Genomic DNA, 25,705 nt, shown 5'->3' with positions numbered 1-25,705 from the left:
GTGCTATTGGATGCATTCTGTTAATTTTTTGCCTTATGAAGCTAATGTTAGCTAGTAGCTAGTAGACAGATGCTGCTGAAACTAACCAAATAACTCAAATATGGACTTTAAAACTGGATCAATCAACAACAGCCAACAAAAGAAGAAAACTTTGATATGTATTTTAGATTAAAGTCCCCTTTAAACCTGTGTTTACTCATCTTAATTTGATATATGAAGAATTGCCCGCTTATCCCTCTATCGTGTTGTAGGTTCAGCGTGATGGGTACTATTCGCAAAAACCTTTTTAGGTAATCTCTGCTTGTCATCTCTGCCACCGGTCATTTGCTATTGAGCATCCTCAGTTATCTGAGGCCAATTAGGTTTTTAAAAAATGCAGATTTGAGCCACAGTGGTGTCTGAGAATGCTGGGTTTGCTCTGGGTTTTCTCTGGTCTGGGTGTCTTTAGCAACAATTTGAGATCCATAAAGGCAAGGGGGCCACATCTCCCTACTCCACCCAAACTGCAAGAATGGAATGGCCGCTTATTATTGCTACCTCCTTCCTACCCGGGGTTGCAGAACTCTGACCACTTTTGTCTCTGGCTACTAACGTTGCTATTTTGACCATGAATGCTAATTACACTTCCTATTTGCCTGGCACCTTTCCGCCTGACTAGTAAACAAATTAGTGGGCAAAACCTCTCTCTTGCTGATAGTTGAGAGTGAGGTTAAGAGTGGAAGCAGCAGCAGGTGGAAGGAAACAATGGGCCTCGATGGTGTCCCTGGATCTGTCAAACACAACCTGAGCTCAATTGGCCTCTCATGTCAGGTCAATCACTTGTCATTGCATTACTATCAATCACATCTGTAAATGTGTGTCACACCCTGATCTGTTTCACCTGTCTTTGTGATTGTCTCCACCCCCCTCCAGGTGTCACCCATCTTCCCCATTATCCCCTGTGCATTTATACCTGTGTTCTCTGTTTCTCTGTTGCCAGTTTGTCAAGTCAACCAGGGTTTTTGTCTCAGCGCCTGCTTTTCGCAGTCTCTCTTTTTCTCGCCCTCCTGGTTTTGACCCTTGCCTGTCCTGACTCTGAGCCTGCCTTCCTGACCACTCTGCTTGCCTGCCGACCTGTACCTTTGCCTCACCTCTGGATTATTGACCTCTGTCTGCCTGCCGTCCGGTACCGTTGCCCCACTTCTGGTTTACTGACCCCTGCCTGCCTTGACCTGTCTATTGCCTGCCCCTTTTGGATTATTAAACCATTGTTAATTTGACATTGTTTGCATCTGGGTCTTACTTTCTTACCTGATTAATTTGAGATGACCCAGTCATCTACGAGTTTTTAGTACTGTAACGCTGCTCAGAAGCCTGGTATCTTTTCATATTTAATCGTCAAGTTATTGTAAGAAATTTAAAAAGTATACTGAATTGCTCACTTGCATTGCAAAATGAATGTTACAATCCTATTCAAATGAAGACTAAACCAACATTTACAATGAATACTTAATACAAAAGCTTTTTCCTTTACATAGACTAATAGCCTCTCCCCAACAAAAGCCCAACAAGATTATCAATCATCCTCAACGGCAATCCAGTTGGATTTTGGCATGTCACCAGACTAGATTTACTGTACTCTATCAACCCCATTGATTAGCCATCAACCAGAAAGCCCCAATGCCTATGGTATTCTGCCAGAGTAGGGAGAGACAGTGGATTACAGAGCATTTACTCAGCTCAGCAGCAGCACTGCTACCTGGGCCCATATTCATAAAGCATCTCAGAGTAGGCGGGTGCTGATTTAGGATCAGTTTTGCCTTTAAAATCATAATGAATATGATTATATGGACAGGCGGGACCTCAGCACTCTGACTCTGAGACACTTTATGAATACGGGCCCAGATCCTTTATCCAGTGTTCCCTGTAGGAGTTTAGTTAGGGCCTAAAGGTAGCAAGCAGGCTGGCACCTCATCGGGATATCCTGTCTCTTGCCCTTTATACCGACAAGAAGCGTCTTTAACACGACTGCTCTCTAGCGGCCATAACATTGTACTGCAGGATCTGAAAGTATACCGGCATTGAGAAGTATCTCTTATAAATCGGTGCCCTCCAGGGGGGCTTTTTAAACACAAACTATATTTATTGCAAATGCGGGTTTCTCATAGGTCTATCCAAAGACTCTCTTCGTGAGCATCTATAATAATGACTTGCAGATCACATCATTTTGATGAGAGGTAAGAGGTCCTTTTGAGATAAAAGTACTCTGAATGGTTTGTTATTTTGGCTCTACAATACAATCAGGGCCCGTATTCATAGTGTCTCAGAGTATGAGTGCTAATCTAGGATCAGTTCTGTATTTTAAATCATATTAATGAATGAGTTACATGGACATTGGGGACCTGATCATAGATCAGCATTCCTAGTCTGAGACTATTTATGAATACAGGGCCAGACCTTCTCCATATGAACGCTCGAGAGAGAACCTGTTACAACCAAACACTTTCTGCCAGGTTCAGGTCATAGCACGAACAGGTAGGGTAGGCGGGTATCACCAACCTTGTTCATACAATGCTCATGCAACATCACCTTCCATAGTTGAAGCGCTGTCTTTTAATGCACCATGATCGTGACGATTGGGGCACCTGATCCCACCGCGTCTGTAACCAGCACCGCGGACGGCGACAGGATAGGGGAGAGGATGGTGCCCACTGAAGACGACAAGATAACTAAGCAAAAACAGTCATATTCAATGTCGTTCGGTGTCCTGGGTGAGTGTCTTGAGGAATAGAGTATTTGTCGTCGTGAGGTGCGTGAATTCAAGTTAGATGGTTGTAGGGAGGAAAATGATCAATGCTATTTGTGGTGGTACTAGACTATGATGCAGTATTCTCAAACATTCACGCAAAATGCCATTTACCCCAGTACTTGAGGTTAATCACATACACCGTTCATATTAGGCTACATGCCACGTTTGTTTTTGTTTTTGGTGCGTCGCGTTCGGTAGCATTGTGCGCATTCCGATGAGCAGGGCCGAATGTGGCAGCTGTCTTTTGTGGTCCCACAGGTGTAGCCTAGCCTATGGGTCCAAGGCAATGGGACTGCATTTCAGTCTATTATATTGTTATGATGTCGGCTATGTATTGTAATAAATAATGGATTACATTATTTATTTCAGTAATCTAGCAGTCAAACAAGGGGGTTGAAACGGAAACAGTACGATTAAAAGCTAAATATTTCATGTTGGATATGAGTAACCAAAAGTGGCTATTTTATTACAACTTTGTCCTGAAAAAAATGGATTGCGAAATGTGCATACATTAAGCAATCACACACATGTCTTACACGTCCACACTTGCGCAAATACTCCGTACACAGTATCACAATATCACAGCAAGCCGGCAGTTATCAGAACCATCATTTTACCGCACTTCCTTTTGTTTTTGAAAATTCTGTCACAACGTGGTAGAGGCGAGAGCTAACTGACTGGTATGTTTTGCAATGGTTGAAGAAAGTCATCGAAGAGCAGCAGTGCCAAAAAAAACTGTATGGCACAGGACATGGCTTTATTATCAATTTGGAGATGGAGATCAACCTGGTCTCAGAGCATTTGGTATTATTCTATACGTAAAACCCGAGACACTCCATTTAGTCCATTTGTGGATGTCCATCACACATTTCGTATGATATCTTTAGAATTACAATTTGTATTATATACATAATGAAGTAGCAAAACTCAGAATATGTTACAAATTCGCAAAACATACAATATGTTACGAAATGTTCTAAACGTATGCTGTTACGAATTCTAGCTAGGTGGCTAAGTGGCTAACGTTAGCTAGCTCGCTGACATTAGCTAGGCTAGGGGTTAGGGTTAAGTTTAGGAGTTAGGTTAAAAGGTTAGGGGAAGGGTTAGGGTTAGGCAAATAGTTATCTAAATGGGTTAGGGGAAGGGTTAGCTAACATGCTAAGTAGTTACACAGTAGCAAGTAGTTGAAAAGTTGCTAATTAGCAAAAATGCTAAAGTTGTCCATGATGGGGGATAATGACTCAATATTCAGGGCCTGTATTCATAAAGCGTTTGAGAGTACAGTGGTGATCTAGGATCAGTTTAGCCTTTTCGATTATAAATCGTATCTGCTACTCTGAGATGCCTAATGAATACAGGCCCAGATATGCTATTGGATGAGGGGACATGGGGATAACCCACATTCAGTAGGCTTTGGACTGCATTTCTATAATTTTTACTGTCTGACTATTATCCTCCATTCAGTACACACACACACACACACACACACACACACACAATTGACCTGTAATGTTTATTGGGCAAAATTGTGTTGATCATAAAGTAAAAGTGTTGGTTAGGAAAAGAGCACCACAGTAAAGTCAGTAGATACAATCAAAGGAACATGACCCCATTTCCTATATCTGCTGATAGATGGCTTTTGACATGTTGCTACTAGTAGACCTAGCAGTCCCAGCACTATAGCAGTACCTAGTATAGCGCTGTCATAAGTATAAACAGTGTTGGCAGTGAAGATAAAAGTATACAATTTAGTTGTGTAAGAATGGGGAATGATAGAGTAGTTGATGCTGTTCATAACTAAAGCCCTACAGTGGCACCTGGTTAGAGTGACAAGATTAATTTCACTTCACAATCTAGACACGGCTCACACGTTAGGGGAGGGAGAGAGAATACCTAGTCAGTTGCACAACCGAATGCGTCCACCGAAATGTGTCTTCTGTATTTAACCCAACCCCTCAATCAGCCTAGTGATGTGTGTGTGGGTGTAAATGTGAAAGAGAGAGACAGTGAGAGAGAGAAAGAAAGTGAGAGACAGAGAGATGGCAGGGAATAAGAACGAGAATCATTGACTGGCAATCCCATAACTGTTCTGTTACTGACAGGACAGGACATGTCAGTAACAGAACATTTATGGGATTGCCAGTCAACCATTCTCGTTATTATTTGGTGTCACATGGTTTGACTGGATTAAGTTGGACACTTTAGTACCTGTGTTTAGTACCTCCCATGTAGTGGTTGGTTTTCAATTGCAGTGCTCCAAAGCTACCATACAAGTACTGCAGCTTAGTAGAGTAAATACTGAGCCTAATGTTCTGTTGTACAAACAACTTAAATACACAGACCCTGTGTTATACAAGAGGAGCCAAACTCTTTTTCAATCATGCCAATGTAGAAAATGATCATGTCTAATACTTTCTGATTTGGGATGATCTGTGTCCATTTCTAACTTTCAGACAGCGGAATGAGGTCACAAACTGCTTTGGCCTTGTTGATGGGCAGAAGAGTGGGGAAGCTGACAATGAGGACTTGGCATTTTGGCAGAATCCTCTTTCTCCATCTGTCACCCATGTCAATCAATCAATCAATCAAATGTGTATATAAAGCCCTTTTTACATCAGCTGATGTCACAAAGTGCTGTACAGAAACCCAGCCTAAAACTCCAAACAACAAGCAATGCAGGTGTAGAAGCACGGTGGCTAGGAAAAACTCCCTAGAAAGGCCGGAACCTAGGAAGAAACCAGGCTATGAGGGGTGGCCAGTCCTCTTCTGGCTGTGCCGGGTGGAGATTATAACAGAACATGGCCAAGATGTTCAAATGTTCATAGATGACCAGCAGGGTCAAGTAATAATAATCACAGTGGTTGTAGAGGGTGCAACAGGTCAGCACCTCAGGAGTAAATGTCAGTTGGCTTTTCATAGCCGATCATTCAGAGTATCTCTACCGCTCTTGATGTCTCTAGAGAGTTGAAAACAGCAGGTCTGGGACAAGGTAGAACATCTGGTGAACATGTCAGATGTTCACCAGATGTCATGGCAGAACAGTTGAAACTGGAGCAGCAGCACGACCAGATGGACTGGGGACAGCAAGGAGTCATCAGGCCAGGTAGTCCTGAGGCATGGTCCAAGGACTCAGGTCCTCCGAGAGAAAGAAAGAAAAAGCGAGAAAGAGCATGCTTAAATTCACACAGGACCCTGGATAAGACAGGAGAAATACTCCAGATATAACAGACTGACCCTAGCCCCCCGACACAAACTATTGCAGCATAAATACTGGAGGCTGAGACAGGAGGGGTCAGGAGACACTGGCCCCGTCCGACGATACCCCCAGACAGGGCCAAACAGGCAGGATATAACCCCACACACTTTGCCAAAGCACAGCCCCCACACCACTAGAGGGATATCTTCAACCACCAACTTACTATCCTGAGACAAGGCCGAGTATAGCCCACGAAGATCTCCCCCACAGCACGAACCCAAAGGGGGGCGTCAACCCGGACAGGAAGATCACGTCAGTGACTCAAGTGACGCACCCCTCCTAGGGACGGCATGGAAGAGCACCAGTAAGCCAGTGACTCAGCCCCTGGGGTTTGAGGCAGAGAATCCCAGTGGAGAGAGGGGAACCGGCCAGGCAGAGACAGCAATGGCGATTCGTTGCTAAAGTGCCTTTCCTTTCACCTGGGCCAGACTACACTCAATCATAGGACCTACTGAAGAGATGAGTCTTCAATAAAGACTTAAAGGTCGAGACCGAGTCTGCGTCTCTCACATGGATAGGCAGACCATCACATAAAAATTGAGCTCTATAGGAGAAAGCCCTAACTCCAGCTGTTTGCTAAGAAATTCTAGGGACAGTAAGGAGGCCTGCGTCTTGTGACCATAGCGTATGTGTAGGTATGTACGGTAGGACCAAATCGGAAAGACAGGTAGGAGCAAGCCCATGTAATGCTTTGTAGGTTAGCAGTAAAACCTTGAAATAGCCTTAACAGGAAGCCAGTGGAGAGAGGCTAGCACTTGGGTAATATGATTAAATTTAGCATATTTAGCACTGAAGTTTATTTAGTTCTTTATCCAGGTAGCCGGAAAGTAGAGCATTGCAGTAGTGTAACCTAGAAGTGACAAAAGCATGGATGAATTTTTCTGCATAATGTTTTACAGAAAGTTTCTGATTTTTGCAATGTTACGTAGATGGAAAAAAGCTGTCCTTGAAACAGTCTTGATATGTTCGTCAAAAGAGAGATCAGGGTCCAGAGTAACGCCGAAGTCCTTCACAGTTTTATTTGAGATGACTGTACAACCATCAAGATTAATTGTCAGATTCAACAGAAGATCTCTTTGTTTCTTGGGACCTGGAACTAGCATCTCTGTTTTGTCCGAGTTTAAAAGTAGAACATTTGCCGCCATCCACTTCCTTATGTCTGAAACATAGGCTTCCAGGGAGGGCAAATTTGGGGCTTCACCATGTTTCATCGAAATGTACGGCTGTGTGTTGTCCGCATAGCAGTGAAATTTAACATTATGTTTCCGAATGACATTACCAAGAGGTAAAATATATAGTGAAAACAATAGTGGTACTAAAACAGAGCCTTGAGGAACACCAAAATGTACAGTTGATTTGTCAGAGGACAAACCATCTACAGAAACAAACTGATATCTTTGCGACAGATAAGATCTAAACCAGGCCAGAACTTGTCCATGTAGACCAATTTGGATTTCCAATCTCTCCAAAATAATGTAATCGATGGTATCAAAAGCAGCACTAAGGTCTAGGAGCACAAGGACAGATGCAGAGCCTTGGTCTGACTCCATTAAAAGGTCATTTACCACCTTCACAAGTGCAGTCTCAGTGCTATGATGGGGTCTAAAACCAAACTGAAGCGTTTCGTATACATTGTTTGTCTTCAGGAAGGCAGTGAGTTGCTGTGCAACAGCTTTTTCAAACATTTTTGAGAGGAATGGGAGATTCGATATAGGCCAATTTTTTTAAATATATTTTCTGGTTCAAGATTTGGCTTTTTCAAGAGAGGCTTTATTACTGCCACTTTGTGTGTTTGGTACACATCCGGGGGATAGAGAGCCGTTTATTATGTTCAACATAGGAGGGCCAAGCACAGGAAGCAGCTCTTTCAGTAGTTTAGTTGGAATAGGGTCCAGTATGCAGCTTGACGGTTTAGAGGCCATGATTATTTTCATCAATGTGTCAAGAGATATAGTATTAAAAAACTTGAGTGTCTCCCTTGATCCTAGGTCCTGGCAGTGTTGTGCAGACTCAGGACAACTGAGCTTTGGAGGAATACGCAGATTTAAAGAGGAATCCGTCATTTGCTTTCTAATGATTGTGATCTTTTTGTCAAAGAAGTTCGTGAATTTATCACTGCTGAAGTGAAAGCCATCCTTTCTTGGGGAATGCTGCTTTTTAGTTAGCTTTGCGACAGTATCAAAAATACATTTTGGATTGTTCTTATTTTCCTCAATTAAGTTGGAAAAATATGATGATCGAGCAGCAGTGAGGGCTCTTCGATACTGCTCGGTACTGTCTTTCCAAGCTAGTCGGAAGACTTCCAGTTTGGTGTAGCGCCATTTCCATTCCAATTGTCTGGAAGCTTGCTTCAGAGCTCAGGTATTTTCTGTATACCAGGGAGCTAGTTTCTTATGACAAATGTTTTTTGTTTTTAGGGGTGCAACTGCATCTAGGGTATAATGCAAGGTTAAATTGAGTTCCTCAGTTAGGTGGCTAACTGATTTTTGTACTCTGACGTCCTTGGGTAGGTGGAGGGAGTCTGGAAGGGCATCTAGGAATCTTTGGGTTGTCCGAGAATTTATAGCACGGCTTTTGATGCTCCTTGGTTTGGGTCTGAGCAGATTATTTGTTGCGATTACAAACGTAATAGAATGTTGGTCCGATAGTCCAGGATTATGAGGAAAAACATTAAGATCCACAACATTTATTCCACGGGACAAAACTAGGTCCAGAGTATGGCTGTGGCAGTGAGTAGGTCCGGAGACATGTTGAACAAAACCCACTGAGTCGATGATGGCTCCGAAAGCCTTTGAGTTTTTCTGTGGACTTTTCCATGTGAATATTACATTCACCAAAAAGTTGAATATTATCTGCCATGACTACAAGGTCCGATAGGGGGATATGGTCACTACTGTAACCCAGAGGTGAGGCCTCATTTGACACAGTAAATTCATCAGGCTTAAGCCATGTTTCAGTCAGGGCAATCACATCAAGATTATGATCAGTGATTAGTTCATTGACTATAACTGCCTTGGAAGTGAGGGATCTAACATTAAGTAGCCCTATTTTGAGATATCACAATATCTTTCAATAATGACAGGAATGGAGGAGGTCTTTATTCTAGTGAGATTGCTATGGCGAACACCGACGTGGATAACAATATCCCTATGCTCTCTACACTCGCCAGTTTTAGCCAGCACCATCTTCAGATTAGCCTTAACGTCGGTAGCCCTGCCCCTTGGTAAACAGTGTATGATCGCTGGATGATTCGTCTTAAGTCTAATACTGCGGGTAATTGAGTCACAAATGACCATGGTTTTCAATTTGTCAGAGCTAATGGTGGGAGGCTTTGGCGTCTCAGACCCCGTAACGGGAGGAGTAGAGACCAGATAAGGCTCGGCCTCTGACTCCGACCCGTTGCTTAACGGGGAGAACCGGTTGAAAGTTTCTGTCGGCTGAATGAGCGACACCGGTTGAGCATTCCTACAGCATTTTCTTCCAGAAGCCATGAGAAAGTTGTCCAGCTGCGGGGACCGTGCGAGGGGATTTATACTACTATCTGTACTTACTGGTGGCACAGACGCTGTTTCATCCTTTCCTACACTTAAATGACCCTTTCCTAACGATTGCGTCTGAATCTGGGCTTGCAGCACAGCTATCCTCGCCATAAGATGACCGTTCTCTGTTATATTATGAGTACAGCGATTGCAATTGGAAGGTTAATGTTACTACTTAGCTTCGGCTGGTGGAGGTCCTGACGATAAAGCTTCCGGGTGAAAAAGTTGAATGAAAAAAGTTGAACGAGGGAAAAAATGTAAATATGAAACGTTAATTAAAAAGTAAAAATCGTAAAGTTGGCAAGTAGCAAAGTAAGGTTAGCAACAAACCGCACAGCAACACGTAAACAAGTCTACAAGTTAGGACTGGAAATGATGTCCCATTACACTGTACTGACTGATGTGGACTATTTTTACCATCCATCTGTCTCTCTCTCTCTCTCTCGTCCCCTCTACCTCTTCCCCTTTAGATAATTTGTTTGGGAAACGCCTCTCGCAGGCCAGACAGTACATCATGTCCCATAAATCCTGGCTGAAAATGGTGCCCACGGAAGACTGTGATATCCTAATGACATTCTCAGGTACGCTAAATCACCACCTTCACCTTCCACGGTTCAGTCCCCTCAATCATGAGGGGAAGTCTTATTGGCCAATGTGGGCAATGAGCCAATCACTCGTTGATGTGACACAGAACAGTCTGCAGGGACTATTGAATAATATCCATTACCTGTATGTTTGTGTCAGAGTTAGGCACTCTATGATTCTGCACACATGTTGTGTGGGTTTACACAAATGGATCTCATTAGTCAAAGCAAGTTTCCCACATGGATCCCAAATCAAATTGGGTTGGATATGAATCATTGCACTCATTCTTGCAGGATGGGATGAAATTAATACCCCATAAACACTAGGGCGGTTACCTCTTTTGATTGTATTGACCTTTTCATGGGTCCACCCTCCCACGGTTACCGTTGCTACCTCTGTCAAGCATTGAAGAATGTTGTTGTTGCAGCCTCCTTATTTGAATGTTCCAAGAGTCTGTGATCAGTCTGATGAATGACTAGAATGTGAAGTGTTAAAAAAATGTCAAGCATTGAATGACTGCGACAGAGGTTTCAGTATTAATTCATGGCAATTGGGCTGTGGCTGTATATAGATTTAAATAAATGAAATACAAATTCTGACATAGAAACTGACAATTTACTCCTTTGTAGACACCATAGACGACCACACCTTGCTATGGCTGCTGAACCACATCCGACTGGGAATCCCACAAGTTACAATCCAGATCCGACAGCATCAACACACACAGGGCTACGCATTCTTTATTACAACCACATTTGAGAAGTAAGACACTCCACTTCTTACATGACATTTATGTCGGAAATGTAATGGTTAAATGTTAATTACATGGTCATAACCAAATATTGTTACCATATCATTCGTAAACATCACATTCATACATAGTGGCCTGGTTCCAGATCTGTTTGTGCTCTGTTGCAATGTTTGGTTTGACAATGACCATAGGAGGAGTTGACAAGACAGAACAGTCAGATATGGGACCAGGTAAATAGCGTCTGAAACAGGACTGTCAAATAAAGCTTGTGTCCTACTCCCCTCTTCTCTTCCTCTCCTCAGCTTGCTGCGTGGTGCAGAGCTGACAGGGATGCGCAAAGTGGTCAAACCACAGTATGGAGGTGGAACACATAGGTTTTCCTGTGCAGAGGATAATATATACGAGAACATAGAGAGCGAGCTGTGCTTTTTCACCTCCCAGGTTCGTATCAGTTATGGCTATGATCTCCAAACATATTTAAACAGCTCTGATATATGTCCTGTTGCTGATTTTTACCTTGTTCCCTGAAACTCTGTGGTTGTTCGATCTTATCTTTTCTTCAGGAGCGTCAGAGCATCATCAAGTACTGGCTGGACAACCTGCGAGCCAAACAAGGAGAAGTCCTTCACAACTTCCACTTCCTGGAGGGACAACCAATCAGTAAACAGTTGTTTTTTTATTTAATCATTGCCTGACTCTACAGCATCACAATAAAATCTGAGATAGCTTTGTTATTGACTGATAACTATGAGTTCATCTCAGTTCCAGAGCTGATGGCCAGAGGAGTAATCTATCAAGTGTTTCCTCTACACGAGCAACGGATCCTCAGTCAGCTGATGACGTCATGGGTCCAAGCTGTCTGTGAAAGACAGCCTTTGGGTGAGCAGCACCTGTTGAGACAATATAGCATGCTTAATTGTTACAATTAATTGATCATTCTATCATAGAATAAGAGAATATCATTTGCACTACAAATACAATATCAATGGAAAGATACACATTTCTTAAAAATATAATTGACTAACTGAAGCCAATAACCCATTGTGTCTGTCTTTGTCTGTCATGTTGTTGGTGTCATGTCTGTGTGTCAGATGACGTCTGTGATTACTTTGGGGTGAAGATTGGCATGTACTTTGCCTGGCTGGGTTTCTACACCAACTCCATGCTGTACCCTGCAGTCATCGGCTTCCTGCTGTGGATCCTGGCTGAGGCTGACCAGGTAGGTGGTGCAGCATCACATTACCTAATGAAGATCTCACACTGGTCAATATACACTACAGGTCAAAAGTTTTAGAACACCTACTCATTCAAGGGTTTTTCTTTATTTTTCTATTTCCTACATTGTGGAATAATAGTGAAGAAATCAAAACTATGAAATAACACATATGGAATCATGTACTGTAGTAATCAAAAAAGTGTTAAACAAATCAAAATATAATTTATATTTGAGATTCTTCAAATAGCCACCCTTTGCCTTGATGACAGCTTTGCACACTCTCAACCAGCTTCATGAGGTAGTCACCTGGAATGCATTTCAATTAACAGGTGTGTCTTCTTAAAAGTTAATTTGTGGAATTTCTTTACCTCTTAATGCATTTGAGCCAGTCAGTTGTGTTGTGACAAGGTAGGGGGGTATACAGAAGATAGCCCTATTTGCTTCTTACCATATTATGGTAAGAACAGCATAAATAAGCAAAAAGAAATGACAGTCCATCATTACTTTAAGACAAGAAGGCCAGTCAATACAGAACATTTCAAGAACTTTTAAACTTTCTTCAAGTTCAGTCGAAAAAACCATCAAGCACTATGATGAAACTGGCTCTCATGAGGACCGCCACAGGAAAGGAAAACCCAGAGTTACCTCTGCTGCAGAGGATAAGTTCATTAGAGTTACCAGCCTCAGAAACTGCAGCACAAATAAATGCTTCACAGAGTTCAAGTAACAGGCACATCTCAACATCAACTATTCAGAGGAGACTGTGAATCAGGCCTTCGTGGTCGAATTACTGCAAAGAAACCACTATTAAAGGACACCAATAATAAGAAGAGACTTGTTTGGGACAAGAAACCCGAGCAATGGACATTAGACTGGTGGAAATTTGTCCTTTGGTCTGGAGTCCAAATTTGAGATTTTTGGTTCCAACCGCCGTGTCTTTGTGAACGGATGATCTCCGCATGTGTATTTCCCACCATAAAGCATGGAGGAGGAGGTGTGATGTTGTGGGGGTGCTTTGCTGGTGACACTGTCTTTGATTTATTTACAATTCAAGGCACACTTAACCAGCATGGCTACCACAGCGTTCTGCAGCGATACGCCATCCCATCTGGTTTGGGCTTAGTGGGACTATAATTTGTTTTTCAACATGGACAACGACCCAACACACCTCCAGGCTGTGTAAGGGCTATTTTACCAAGAAAGAGAATGATGGAGTGCTGCATCAGATGACCTGGCCTCCACAATCCCCTGACCTTAATTAAATTGAGATGGTTTGGGACGAGTCGGATCACAGAGTGAAGGAAAAGCAGCCAACAAGTGCTCAGAATATGTGGGAGCTCCTTCAAGGCTGTTGGAAAAGCATTCCAGGTGAAGCTGGTTGAGAGAATGCCAAGAGTGTGCAAAGCTGTCATCAAGGCAAAGGGTGGCTATTTGAAGAATCTCAAATATAAAATATATTTTGATTTGTTAAATACTTTTTTGGTTACTACATGATTCCATATGTGTTATTTTATAGTTTTGATGTCTTCACTATTATTCGACAATGTAGAAAATAGTAAAATATAAAGAAAAACCCTTGAATGAGTAGGTGTTCTAAAACGTTTGACCGGTAGTGTACCTGTCAATAGTGCAATCTTAGATAAAAAGGGTTCCAAAAGGGTTCTTCAGCTGTCCCCATAGGAGAACCTTTTTGGATCCAGGTACAAGCCTTTTTGGTTCCAGGTATAACCCTTTTGGGTTCCATGTAGAGCCCTCTGTGGAAATGGTTCTACATGGAACCCAAAAGGGTTCTACCTAGAGCAAAAAGGGATATCCCTGAAACCAAATTTGGTTCTTTAACCCTTTTAGGTTCTAAGTAGCACCTTTTTTTCTAAGACTGTATCATACACAATGTAGTTTAGCCTAGTCCATAATCTGACAATGACATAGTGTAGGTGTTTGCAAGATAGCACAAACAGATCTAGAACTAGGCTACATGTAGCTACCATACACAATAGGAATTCACAGTTTTACAATACAAATGACTCACTTGTTGGAATCTATTTCTGTGTTTTCTCTCCTAATCACCACATTAAAATTCATGTGAAAAAATATGCATGTGTTGGCCTAGACTACAAAACTGTATTTCACCCACCATAGCACTTACCATCTCTGTGCTCTGTGATACATGTCCAGTGTTATTTTTTGTTGATATTTAGTAGAAAGATTCCCCTAATCTGAATGTATCTCATGTGGCTCACCCACTTCTCCACTCCCCAACAGACCAGCCAGGACATCTGCTGTGTGGTGTTTGCCCTCTTCAACGTGGTGTGGGCGACCCTCTTCCTGGAGAGGTGGAAGCGGAGAGAAGCCGAGCTAGCATACAGGTGGGGGACACTGGACACTCCTGCCGAGTCCCTTGAAGATCCTAGACCCCAGTTTCGGGTGAGCGTCCTGTTATTGCATCCTATTCATTCAGAGTTAGGCCGAGATTCAATCTGGGCACGTTGTAGAGCGCTTGACCTTGAAAGATACTTTCCGATTGAGCTGAAATCTGCCCTGTTTACCATGAATGTCTGCAAACGTTGAGAACATTGCCTTTAAAAGACACATTGTCGACATCGCTGTACAACGCATCATGGATTGAATCCCGATCTTAGATTACTACCAGTGCCGTTTGGTTCCTTCAGGACAATGGCCAAAGTACAAATTCCATCAGCAACCTCATACAGCTGTCCCAGGGCCTGAGTTTCCGGGTGTACAGGGCCAGAGTTTATGGGTCTACAGAGCCAGAGTTTAGGGGTCTACAGGGCCAGAGTTTAGGGGTCTACAGGGCCAGAGTTTACGGGTCTACAGGGCCAGAGTTTACGGGTCTACAGGGCCAGAGTTTACGGGTCTACAGAGCCAGAGTTTAGGGGTCTACAGAGCCAGAGTTTAGGGGTCTACAGGGCCAGAGTTTATGGGTCTACAGGGCCAGAGTTTAGGGGTCTACAGAGCCAGAGTTTACGGGTCTACAGGGCCAGAGTTTAGGGGTCTACAGGGCCAGAGTTTAGGGGTCTACAGGGCCAGAGTTTACGGGTCTACAGGGCCAGAGTTTAGGGGTCTACAGGGCCAGAGTTTAGGGGTCTACAGGGCCAGAGTTTACGGGTCTACAGGGCCAGAGTTTAGGGGTCTACAGAGCCAGAGTTTATGGGTCTACAGAGCCAAAGTTTACGGGTCTACAGGGCCAGAGTTTAGGGGTCTACAGGGCCAGAGTTTAGGGGTCTACAGGGCCAGAGTTTAGGGGTCTACAGGGCCAGAGTTTACGGGTCTACAGGGCCAGAGTTTAGGGGTCTACAGGGCCAGAGTTTACGGGTGTACAGGGCCAGAGTTTATGGGTCTACAGAGCCAGAGTTTAGGGGTCTACAGGGCCAGAGTTTAGGGGTCTACAGGGCCAGAGTTTACGGGTCTACAGGGCCAGAGTTTAGGGGTCTACAGGGCCAGAGTTTACGGGTGTACAGGGCCAGAGTTTATGGGTCTACAGGGCCAGAGTTTATGGGTCTACAGGGCCAGAGTTTAGGGGTCTACAGGGCCAGAGTTTACGGGTCTACAGGGCCAGAGTTTAGGGGTCTACAGGGCCAGAGTTTACGGGTGTACAGGGCCAGAGTTTATGGGTCTACAGAGCCAAAGTTTACGGGTTTACAGGGCCAGAGTTTAGGGGTCTACAGGGCCAGAGTTTACGGGTCTACAGGGCCAGAGTTTAGGGGTCTACAGGGCCAGAGTTTACGGGTGTACAGGGCCAGAGTTTATGGGTCTACAGGGCCAGAGTTTAGGGGTCTACAGGGCCAGAGTTTACGGGTGTACAGGGCCAGAGTTTAGGGGTCTACAGGGCCAGAGTTTAGGGGGTCTACAGGGCCAGAGTTTAAGGGTCTACAGGGAGTAATATGAGATATAGGTTTGGAGAGTGTTGTGTGAATTCCAAGGGTTAGAGGCAGGGTTCATGCCTCCTGGGGCTTCTAAAGGAGTAGTTGTCTCTGTCCTCCTCAGGCCCGGCTAACTCAGTTGGTAGCGTGTGAAACTCTGGGTCGTGGGTTCGAGCCCCACTTTGGGCGCTAGCATTTTAGTTGGTGTGTGTCTGACTGTGTGTGTGTTTTTCAGGGTGTAAAGCGGTGTAGCCCCATAACAGACTGTGAGGAGTTTTACTACCCACCCTGGAAGAGGACGATTTTCAGGTGGATGGTCAGCCTCCCCATCTGTCTCCTCTGTCTCTGCTTTGTCTTCCTGGCCATGCTCATCTGTCTGGAGATGCAGGTAAGATACATAAATCAACAGAAAATAGATATATTGACATTTAAAGGCATTGGTAAACCCTGCATAAGTCGGCACAGTAGGAAATGACCTTTAAATTTAAACCGTGCTGCAGATTGAAGCAAGCCCTTAGCCATCGGAATCAAACATGGTCCACTATTGAAGTATTGAAAGAAGGTTGAGGACTGCAGCTTAATTCTCTTTAATAGTATTTATTGTTGACACGTTTCAAAGGAGCTCCTTCGCCAAAAAACACAAAGTATTGTTAGGGCTCGATTCAATCCATATCGCGGAAGTTCAGCAGTACAGTATAGCAGTACAGCAGTTCAGCAGTACAGTACAGCAATACAGCAGTTCAGCAGTACAGTATAGCGGTTCAGCAGTACAGTATAGCAGTACAGCAGTTCAGCAGTACAGTAGTTCAGCAGTACAGTTCAGCAGTACAGCATAGCGGTACAGCAGTTCAGCAATACAGTATAGCAGTACAGCAGTTCAGCAGTACAGTATAGCAGTACAGCAGTTCAGCAGTACAGTATAGCAGTACAGTACAGCAGTACAGTATAGCAGTACAGTAGTTCAGCAGTACAGTTCAGCAGTACAGTATAGCAGTACAGCAGTTCAGCAGTACAGTATAGCAGTACAGCAGTTCAGCAGTACAGTATAGCAGTACAGTACAGCAGTACAGTATAGCAGTACAGCAGTTCAGGAGTACAGTACAGCAGTTCAGCAGTACAGTATAGCAGTTCAGCAGTACAGTATAGCGGTACAGCAGTTCAGCAGTACAGTATAGCGGTTCAGCAGTACAGTAGTTCAGCAGTACAGTTCAGCAGTACAGCAGTTCAGCAGTACAGTATAGCAGTACAGTACAGCAGTACAGTATAGCGGTACAGCAGTTCAGCAGTTCAGCAGTACAGTATAGCGGTTCAGCAGTACAGTATAGCGGTACAGCAGTTCAGCAGTACAGTATAGCGGTACAGCAGTACAGCAGTACAGTATAGCAGTACAGCAGTACAGTATAGCAGTACAGCAGTTCAGCAGTACAGTATAGCAGTTCAGCAGTACAGTATAGCGGTACAGCAGTTCAGCAGTATAGTATAGCGGTACAGCAGTACAGTATAGCGGTACAGCAGTACAGCAGTACAGTATAGCAGTTCAGCAGTACAGTATAGCGGTACAGCAGTACAGTATAGCAGTTCAGCAGTACAGTATAGCGGTACAGCAGTTCAGCAGTACAGTATAGCAGTACAGCAGTACAGTATAGCAGTACAGCAGTACAGTATAGCAGTTCAGCAGTACAGTATAGCGGTACAGCAGTTCAGCAGTACAGTATAGCAGTACAGCAGTTCAGCAGTACAGTATAGCAGTTCAGCAGTACAGTATAGCAGTACAGCAGTTCAGCAGTACAGTATAGCAGTTCAGCAGTACAGTATAGCGGTACAGCAGTTCAGCAGTATAGTATAGCGGTACAGCAGTACAGTATAGCGGTACAGCAGTACAGCAGTACAGTATAGCAGTTCAGCAGTACAGTATAGCAGTTCAGCAGTACAGTATAGCGGTTCAGCAGTACAGTATAGCAGTACACCAGTACAGTATAGCAGTTCAGCAGTACAGTATAGCAGTACAGCAGTTCAGCAGTACAGTATAGCAGTTCAGCAGTACAGTATAGCGGTACAGCAGTTCAGCAGTATAGTATAGCGGTACAGCAGTACAGTATAGCGGTACAGCAGTACAGTATAGCAGTTCAGCAGTACAGTATAGCGGTACAGCAGTTCAGCAGTACAGTATAGCGGTTCAGCAGTTCAGCAGTACAGTATAGCAGTACAGCAGTACAGTATAGCAGTACAGCAGTATAGCAGTACAGTATAGCAGTACAGCAGTACAGCAGTACAGTATAGCGGTACAGCAGTTCAGTATAGCGGTACAGCAGTTTAGCAGTACAGTATAGCGGTTCAGCAGTTTAGCAGTACAGTATAGCGGTACAGCAGTACAGTATAGCAGTACAGCAGTACAGCAGTACAGTACAGTAATCCCTCGTTTATCGCGGGGGTTACGTTCCGAAAATGACCCGCGATAAGTGAAATCCGCGAAATAGAAAACTTCTTTTTTTTTTACAATTAGCAACTATTACATGTATACAAATACAGTGACTCACGTGTAGGCCGTTTCACTGCTCTTCAGACTGGGCCGCTGCATCCTGACTGCGCTCTGCAGTGTTCTCTTCTTCTGAAGCCCGCGGTGCAGGTGTGTTTGTTCGGGAGAAGAGCATAGTGATAGGCAGCTGTTGTCGCTCTTTTTTCTTCTTTGCAAAAAGATCCTTGTACACCGACATGCCACCATCGATTACGTTGGAGAACTGTAATGAACGGCTCATCAAAGGGTCCCATTCCTCAGCTACTCGCTTAAGTTCAGTGGCCATTCGCACCATGGTTGCTAAGCGACCAAGCGTTAGTCCTTCCTTCCTTCCTGGCCAACTTAATGTAAATTTGCCAAGCTGTTTTATGTACGTACACATAACTGCACGACGACAAAATGATAGCACAATTCGTAGCATGTTTTGATACAAGAAGCGGGAGTGAGTTTTTAGCGAATCAGAATGCAGAGCACAATGCACCAAAAAAAAATAAAAAATGCATTATGAAAATCCGCGAAATAGCGAATCCGCGATAAGTGAACCGCGAAGTGGCGAGGGATCACTGTATAGCAGTACAGCAGTACAGCAGTACAGTATAGCGCAGAAAAATTGTACTTGTCATTTCCGATTGAGCCATACTGTACAGTGCATTCAAGACCCCTTTACTTTTTCCACATTTTGTTACGTTACAGCCTCATTCTAAAATGGATAAAATCATTTTTTCCCCTCAATGTTTGAAAATGTATTCAAAATAAAAAACAGAAATGCACTATTTACATAACTATTCAGACCCTTTGCTATGAGACTCGAAATTGAGCTCAGGTGCATCCTGTTTCTATTGATCATCCTTGAGATGTTTCTACAACTTTATTGGAGTACACCTGTGTTAAATTCAATTGATTGGACATGATTTGGAAAGGCACACAAATCAAATATAATTGTATTTGTCACATGCGCCGAATACAACAGGTGTAGACCTTACAGTGAAATGCTTACTAAGCCCTTAACCAACAATGCAGTTTTAAGAAAAATACCTAAAAAAATAAGAAATAAAGTAACAAATAATTAAAGAGCAGCAGTAAACCTATCTATATAAGGTCCCACAGTTGACAGTGCATGTCAGAGCAAAAACCAAGAAATGAGGTTGAAGGAATTGTTCGTAGAGCTCCGAGACAGTATTGTGTCGAGGCACAGATCTGGTGAAGGGTACCCAAACATTTGCCTCTTATCATTCTTAAATGGAAAAAAGTTTAGAACTACCAAGACTCTTCCTAGAGCTGGCCGCCTGGACAAACTGAGCAATTGGGGGAGATGGGGCTTGGTCAGGGAGTGAATCAAGACCCCGATGGTCACTCGGACAGAACTCTCCCATCTCCTCTGTGGAGATGGGAGAACCTTCCAGAAGGACAACCATCTCTGTAGCACTCCACCAATCAGACCTTTATGGTAGAGTGGCCAGCCGGAAGCCACTCCTCAGTAAAAGGCACATGACAGCCCACTTGGAGTTTGCCAAAAGGCACCTAAAGGACTCTCAGACCATGACAAACAAGATTCTCTGGTCTGATGAAACCAAGATTGAACTCTTTGGCCTGAATACCAAGCGTCACATCTGGAGGAAACCTGGCACCATCCCTACGGTGAAGCATGGTGGTGGCAGCATCATGCTGTGGTTATGTTTTTCAGCGCCAGGGACTGGGAGACTAGTTTCAAAATGTGGAAAAAGTTAAGGGGTCTGAATACTTTATGAATGCACTGTATGCAACTTTTACCGTAAATGCAGTCTCGACTAATGTGGGAATATGTCCTTTAAATTACAATCGCCCTATAGGATCCCTTAGTGTCAGTTATGATGAGTGTGTACTGCCGTTTAAATCACTAGGAACCTAATTCACTTTTCAGGGATAAGCGCTTTTAAGATCAAAGATAATGGATCAAGGGTTAATTAACCTGTCTTGCTGTAATTAAATATATCTCTTTTTTTGGTTGATTTCTTCTTTCTTTTTATAGGAGGTTGTGATGGAAATTAAGGAGTTACCCAGTATCACAAGATTCATTCCTAAAATTTTGCTGGCCATCGTTGTGACTGTATGTGGTGAGGTGTATAGGAAGATCGCCCATTGGCTCAATGATATGGGTAAGCCGTTCAGCTGAGATCCACTAATATGAGCAACAGGTGAGTAATTATGGCCGCAATGAGGGAGTCTCAAAAACCCGATTTAGGCAACAGCGACTAGGATCTGGTTTCAATGATAGACTCTTTATGACATAGATGAACTACATCGCTACTTTATTCGCTTAAATAAAATACTAAATAGTAGCTAGCAAGATTGAGATCAGAGGTTATTTTTAGAGTGCATTTCACAAGTGGCTAGTTTACATCAACTACCTTCACTAAAACAACTGCAATGGTTTTGCCTGCAAACTTTGGTTTTGAATCGCCATATTCTGGCATGTCTGCCTCGTGGTTTGATAGGAGAGTCTCCGGAATATTTTCCCCTGAACGACATAGGCAGTGACATAGTTCCTCTATGCCAAAAGATTCCATCATTGAAACCAGACCCTATGTCTTGCCTAGGGTCAGGTTTTCCAGACTAGCAGTGAGGACTCAGAGTAGGAGTACTGATCTGGGATCAGGTCCCTCCCTGTCCATGTCATCTACAAGGCAAACGCTTTACGAATCCTGGCTCTGATCTCTTCAGGTTTAGTACAAAGTGATCATACAGGTTTGTTCAGTAATCAGTATCAAATGGAGCGATGTATTTTAATGATTCTTATCACTTTGTTACAGAGAACTACAGACTTCAGAGTGCCTATGAGAATAATCTCATCATTAAAATGTTTTTTGTAAGTTAGACTTTTCATGTTTATTTTATTCCTACTGTTCTCTATTATCCAAAGGGTGTATTATTGACTAACACTGTTATATAAATGTTTAGAAATGTCTCATTCAGACTCCTTCTCTTCATTTTGCAGTTTGAGTTTATAAATTCTTACCTTAGCCTTTTCTACATCGGATTCTACCTCAAGGACATGGAGCGACTAAAGGAGGTAAAATCTGTCAATTAGGTTTGAATAATGGAAAACATGATTGAACAAAATGATTCTCGCTAAAGAACAGCAATAACAGAATCACTCAAACGGTCTCTTCACAGATGCTAGCCACTCTCCTGATCTTCCGCCAGTTTCTCCAGAACATCAAGGAGGTGCTCCAGCCTTATCTGTACGAGCACCACAAACTAGGAGTATTTACCCCCAAGGTTGTGTGGGAGGTTCTCCAGGCCATAGTGATCAAGTACAGCCGCCTGGCTCTAGGAAAGGCCCAGGCTTCATGGACTATCCAATCCCTGCTAGGCCCCAAAGGCCTTGCCACACATCCTGTGAATGGACAGACAGAACAGAACAAGAGAGGAGATCTAAAGGCTGGCTACAGGTTCACAGAGGAAGAGTGGGACATAAATGACACACTGAGGCAGCGGAAGATTAGCTTCAATGAGAAGGTGGACGTTGCCAGGGACGTTGCCATGGCGATCCAGCCCGAGGACAGCTTCCCGGAGGACAGTCCCACGATGGTGGAGGAGGGCATGGATCCTTCCAGCATCTTTGAGATGGGTGACGATGACAGTGACTATGAGTTATCTGAGACCAAGGAGACTAGTGTCTCCCCACCAAGTGGCTATGACACGGTAGTATGTCAAAGACGGAAAAATCCAATCCCAGAGAAAGAATCCACAAAGTCCTGGATTGACCCGCCTGAGGAGCCCAAGTCTGTCATCCTCACCCAAGCAGAGATGGAGAGCTGCATGCAGACATATGAGGTATGGCTTAGTTGTCAGATCTGTTGTTATGAACTGGATCTGCTGTCTGTGTATCAGTGCAACACAGTGCATTAGGTTTATATTGTACACGTTTAGTTGCATTTGAATGGACTTGAGTTAGTATTTGGTGCATAAAAACCCCGCGTACAGTGCATTCAGATTTGAAGTAAAAAGTGATTTAAACACAAATGCTATTCAATGACAGCCCATGCAGTTATATGACTTAGATTTTTGACCTCTGAACCAACAGGACACCCTGCAGGACTACCAGGAGATGTTCATCCAGTTTGGCTACGTCGTGCTCTTCTCCTCTGCCTTCCCATTGGCTGCCATGTGCGCACTCATCAACAACATTATTGAGATCCGGAGTGACGCCTTGAAGCTCTGCACAGGCCTGCAGAGGCCCTTTGGCCAGAGGGTGGAGAGCATCGGACAGTGGCAGGTTAGTGGTCGCTCACATCTGGGCTCGTATTCAAAAGACATCTTTGAGTAGGAATGCTGATCTAGGATCAGCTCCCCCTAGTGCCTGTAATCTTATTCATTATGATCTAAAAGGCAAAAATCATCATAGATCAGCACTCCTATTCTCCAATTATGAGTTTATCCTGGTACAGTATGTCCCAGGACATATATTCAAATACATATTTACCTCACCTGCAATTAAGCTTAAACTTAGAGAACCATTTTAAAATCATGCAATTCTTCAAAAAAGCAAGACAACAGCTATTTCTTTCATAAAGATAATTTCCCTCTGAGATATTTGAATCTCTTCTCTTTCTGTGTGCAGACTGCAATGGAGGCCATGGGCTTGATAGCCATCATGGTGAACTGTTACCTCATTGGCCAGTGTGGTCAGCTGCAGCGTCTCTTCCCCTGGCTGAGCCCAGAGATGGTCATCATCTCCATCGTGGTACTGGAGGTAAAACAATGTAGTGGACATTGTGTTTTAGCACCTTTCTCAAAACCAAGGAGGCTGTACATAAATCCCACAGATTACGGACTATAAAACAATGCGGGGGGGGGGCTGTCTAAGCACAAGTCAACAGCCTTCACTCAAATATGGCATTTCGTTTTGAAAATCAATTTTAGCATTGTACAATAATGTAGATGCATATTGTGCTGTCTTTTAAAATTGAAAAAGACCTGAGAGGTAATTGAGAAGAACAAGAGCTGCTGAAAGGCATGAGCCCAACATGGGGCTCGTACCCACAACCCTGTGATTAAGAGTCTAAGGCTATACCAACTGAGCTAGCCGGCTTGAAAAGATCAAGCAGCTCCCTCTACACATCACACACACAGCATGGCATCATCACACTCTTTCACTCTATAGATGAATGACACTTTTCTATGTTTTTATGTCACTGTTTGCTCAGTCTGTCCTTTGTTGTTTTGGGACTGACAGCATTTTGCCATCCTCCTCAAATACGTCATCCATGTGGCCATCCCTGATATCCCTGGATGGGTCGCAGACCAGATGGCCAAACTGGAGTACCGTCGAAGGGAGGCTTTCAAGGTACAGTTGCATAGGTTGAAACACTTGGCTAAATCCACAGAGCTGTTATATACTGTCCGTGTCTATCACTATCATCCTCCAAGTTTGTGTCCTTTATGTGTCTTTTCTTAGCATTTAAAAAAAATATTTGAATCATGTATGCCTGCATTAGGCTTCATACAGACACTGTATTATGTTTGAGTCCATCAGGGCATCCTTTTGTACTGAATGCATCAAAAGGATATGCCTCTGACACTTCACTTGAACTCTCCAGTAACGTTGGCCTACATAACGCTGTCATTATAATTTAATGACTAAACAAATTTCATACATCATGAAAGATGATGTCAGCATATGGTGTTTAACTTTACAGTCATGACACAAACTAAAGCTGGTCATAGAAAGTGTCTGCTCTCTTTATGCCACATATTGTATATTACCTTGTTCCTATGCAGAAGCATGAGCATCAGGCCCAGCAGCACTTCCAGCAGCAGCTGAGGAGGCGGCGTGAGGAGGAGGAGCTGCAGCGTCAGGCTGAGCTCCAGGCCGAGGCCCGGCAGGAGAGCGAGTACCACAAGGCTGACCACCAGCACCACCACGACAAGACCCAGGGCAAGCCTGGGGACAAGCCCAAGAGACCCAGCTCTCTGCTGGGAAACAACAACGTGATGAAGCTCAAGCAGATATTCCCCCAGCAGGGGAAGTTCTCTACGGGCACGGCCCGATCCCCTCAGTCCCCAACCGGGGCAGAAGCAAAACTACCCGGTTTCCTCAGCTTCAAGTTCCGGAAGTCTCCGGAGTTGAAGAAGGAGCCGTTGTCAGTAACACCAGCGCCGGGGACCGTGGTGACGACTGCTTCCGTGAACCAGGAGAGGTCTCAATCCCCCAGCAGGACCTTCAGCCCAGGGAAGCTGTTCAGCTTCAGCAGGTCAGAGGGTGCAGTGGTCTGTGCAAACGGAGCTCAGCCGTCCAAACCAGGTGATTCTGGCCCCCAGGCCGCTCCTAACACCCAGCCCACCAGGCAGGACTTGAACACAACCCCGTCAGGCGAGGAGCTACCCTCGTCTGAGAGCGAGAAGGGAGAAACGAGACTATCTAGCAATACTGACAACTCTGGCGCCAAGTGTTAGTCCATCGTCATGGCAACATGGAACATTTAAGAAAGGGAAGCAGAGTAGATACATTTTTATCCTTGTTAAAATGTCACCATGTTAGATGGAGAGTATGATAAAATTGTTATTCTTGTTAAAATGTCACCGTGGTAAATGCACTTCCTGTAGGTCATCCTGAACAAGCTAAATTATGAAATGTAAGGTCAGAATGCAGCAGGTTTTGGGATAATTCTCCACAATCCAAATGACAGTAAATATAGGCTATATCTGTTCTATATACTGACTGTGTAAGTGGATACTATGTACAAATTGTAACAGTTTAACCCCTTGAATGAAGCCCAAGTACCGTCATTAAATACATTTATAAGACTGCATGACTTGTGGTTCTGATAATCATAAAGCATTCCTGTAAGATCTGGATGGCAGTTTCCATTAAAGATTTTGTCAATCCATTCATCAGATTTGATGTCTTAAAAGCATGGCGAATCATCTGCATGCCTGAAATAAATGTCTTCAGTTATTCAGCACCTTCTAAACCAAGCCATCATATATTCCTGCAATAGGACAGAATAAGTACATTCACTGTGACTGTAAGAGATATTCTATTTTTCTTGACTTTGTTTTTCTATGAATTATTTTATTACATGAAGTAGTGAATGTACCTCAATGATGCAAAACGCACTTCAATAAACTTCACCATGAGACCACAGAAAATGTAACGCATCACGTTTTTAACACAGCTACCATGGCAACT

General features: G+C 43.7%; 1 protein-coding gene across 2 annotated transcripts; it reads left to right on the top strand.

Moving 5' to 3' along the window:
- The first annotated feature begins 2,481 nt into the window (after window positions 1-2,481).
- LOC139560144 (anoctamin-8-like) lies at window positions 2,482-25,665 on the top strand. Of its 2 annotated transcripts, none has more exons than XM_071376688.1 (17): window positions 2,482-2,750; window positions 10,054-10,164; window positions 10,798-10,930; window positions 11,222-11,360; window positions 11,483-11,579; window positions 11,682-11,798; window positions 12,011-12,138; window positions 14,398-14,559; window positions 16,252-16,404; window positions 20,540-20,666; window positions 21,321-21,376; window positions 21,506-21,580; window positions 21,685-22,347; window positions 22,598-22,789; window positions 23,135-23,266; window positions 23,721-23,860; window positions 24,295-24,483. In XM_071376688.1, exons 1-17 carry the CDS (start codon window positions 2,603-2,605, stop codon window positions 24,335-24,337), a joined length of 2,616 nt encoding a protein of 871 aa, XP_071232789.1. In that variant the 5' UTR covers window positions 2,482-2,602; the 3' UTR covers window positions 24,338-24,483. The 2 variants fall into 2 exon arrangements, with proteins under 2 accessions (XP_071232789.1, XP_071232788.1); XM_071376687.1 differs by having other exon boundaries at window positions 2,485-2,750; window positions 23,750-23,860; window positions 24,295-25,665.
- The last annotated feature ends 40 nt before the right edge of the window (window positions 25,666-25,705 follow it).

This window comes from Salvelinus alpinus, chromosome 30 (assembly GCF_045679555.1).
Source record: "Salvelinus alpinus chromosome 30, SLU_Salpinus.1, whole genome shotgun sequence".
NCBI lineage: Eukaryota > Metazoa > Chordata > Actinopteri > Salmoniformes > Salmonidae > Salvelinus > Salvelinus alpinus.
Note: the sequence above shows the minus strand (reverse complement) of the source record. Positions and strands in the feature narration are given on the sequence as shown.

Excerpts from the sequence above, each read along its gene's own strand:
- LOC139560144 (XM_071376687.1), top strand. The coding sequence starts at position 2,603 with ATGATCGTGACGATTGGGGCACCTGATCCCACCGCGTCTGTAACCAGC. Across the intron at positions 10,931-11,221 it reads ATTACAACCACATTTGAGAA|CTTGCTGCGTGGTGCAGAGC; the intron begins GTAAGACACTCC and ends TCCTCTCCTCAG. Across the intron at positions 23,861-24,294 it reads GTCGAAGGGAGGCTTTCAAG|AAGCATGAGCATCAGGCCCA; the intron begins GTACAGTTGCAT and ends GTTCCTATGCAG.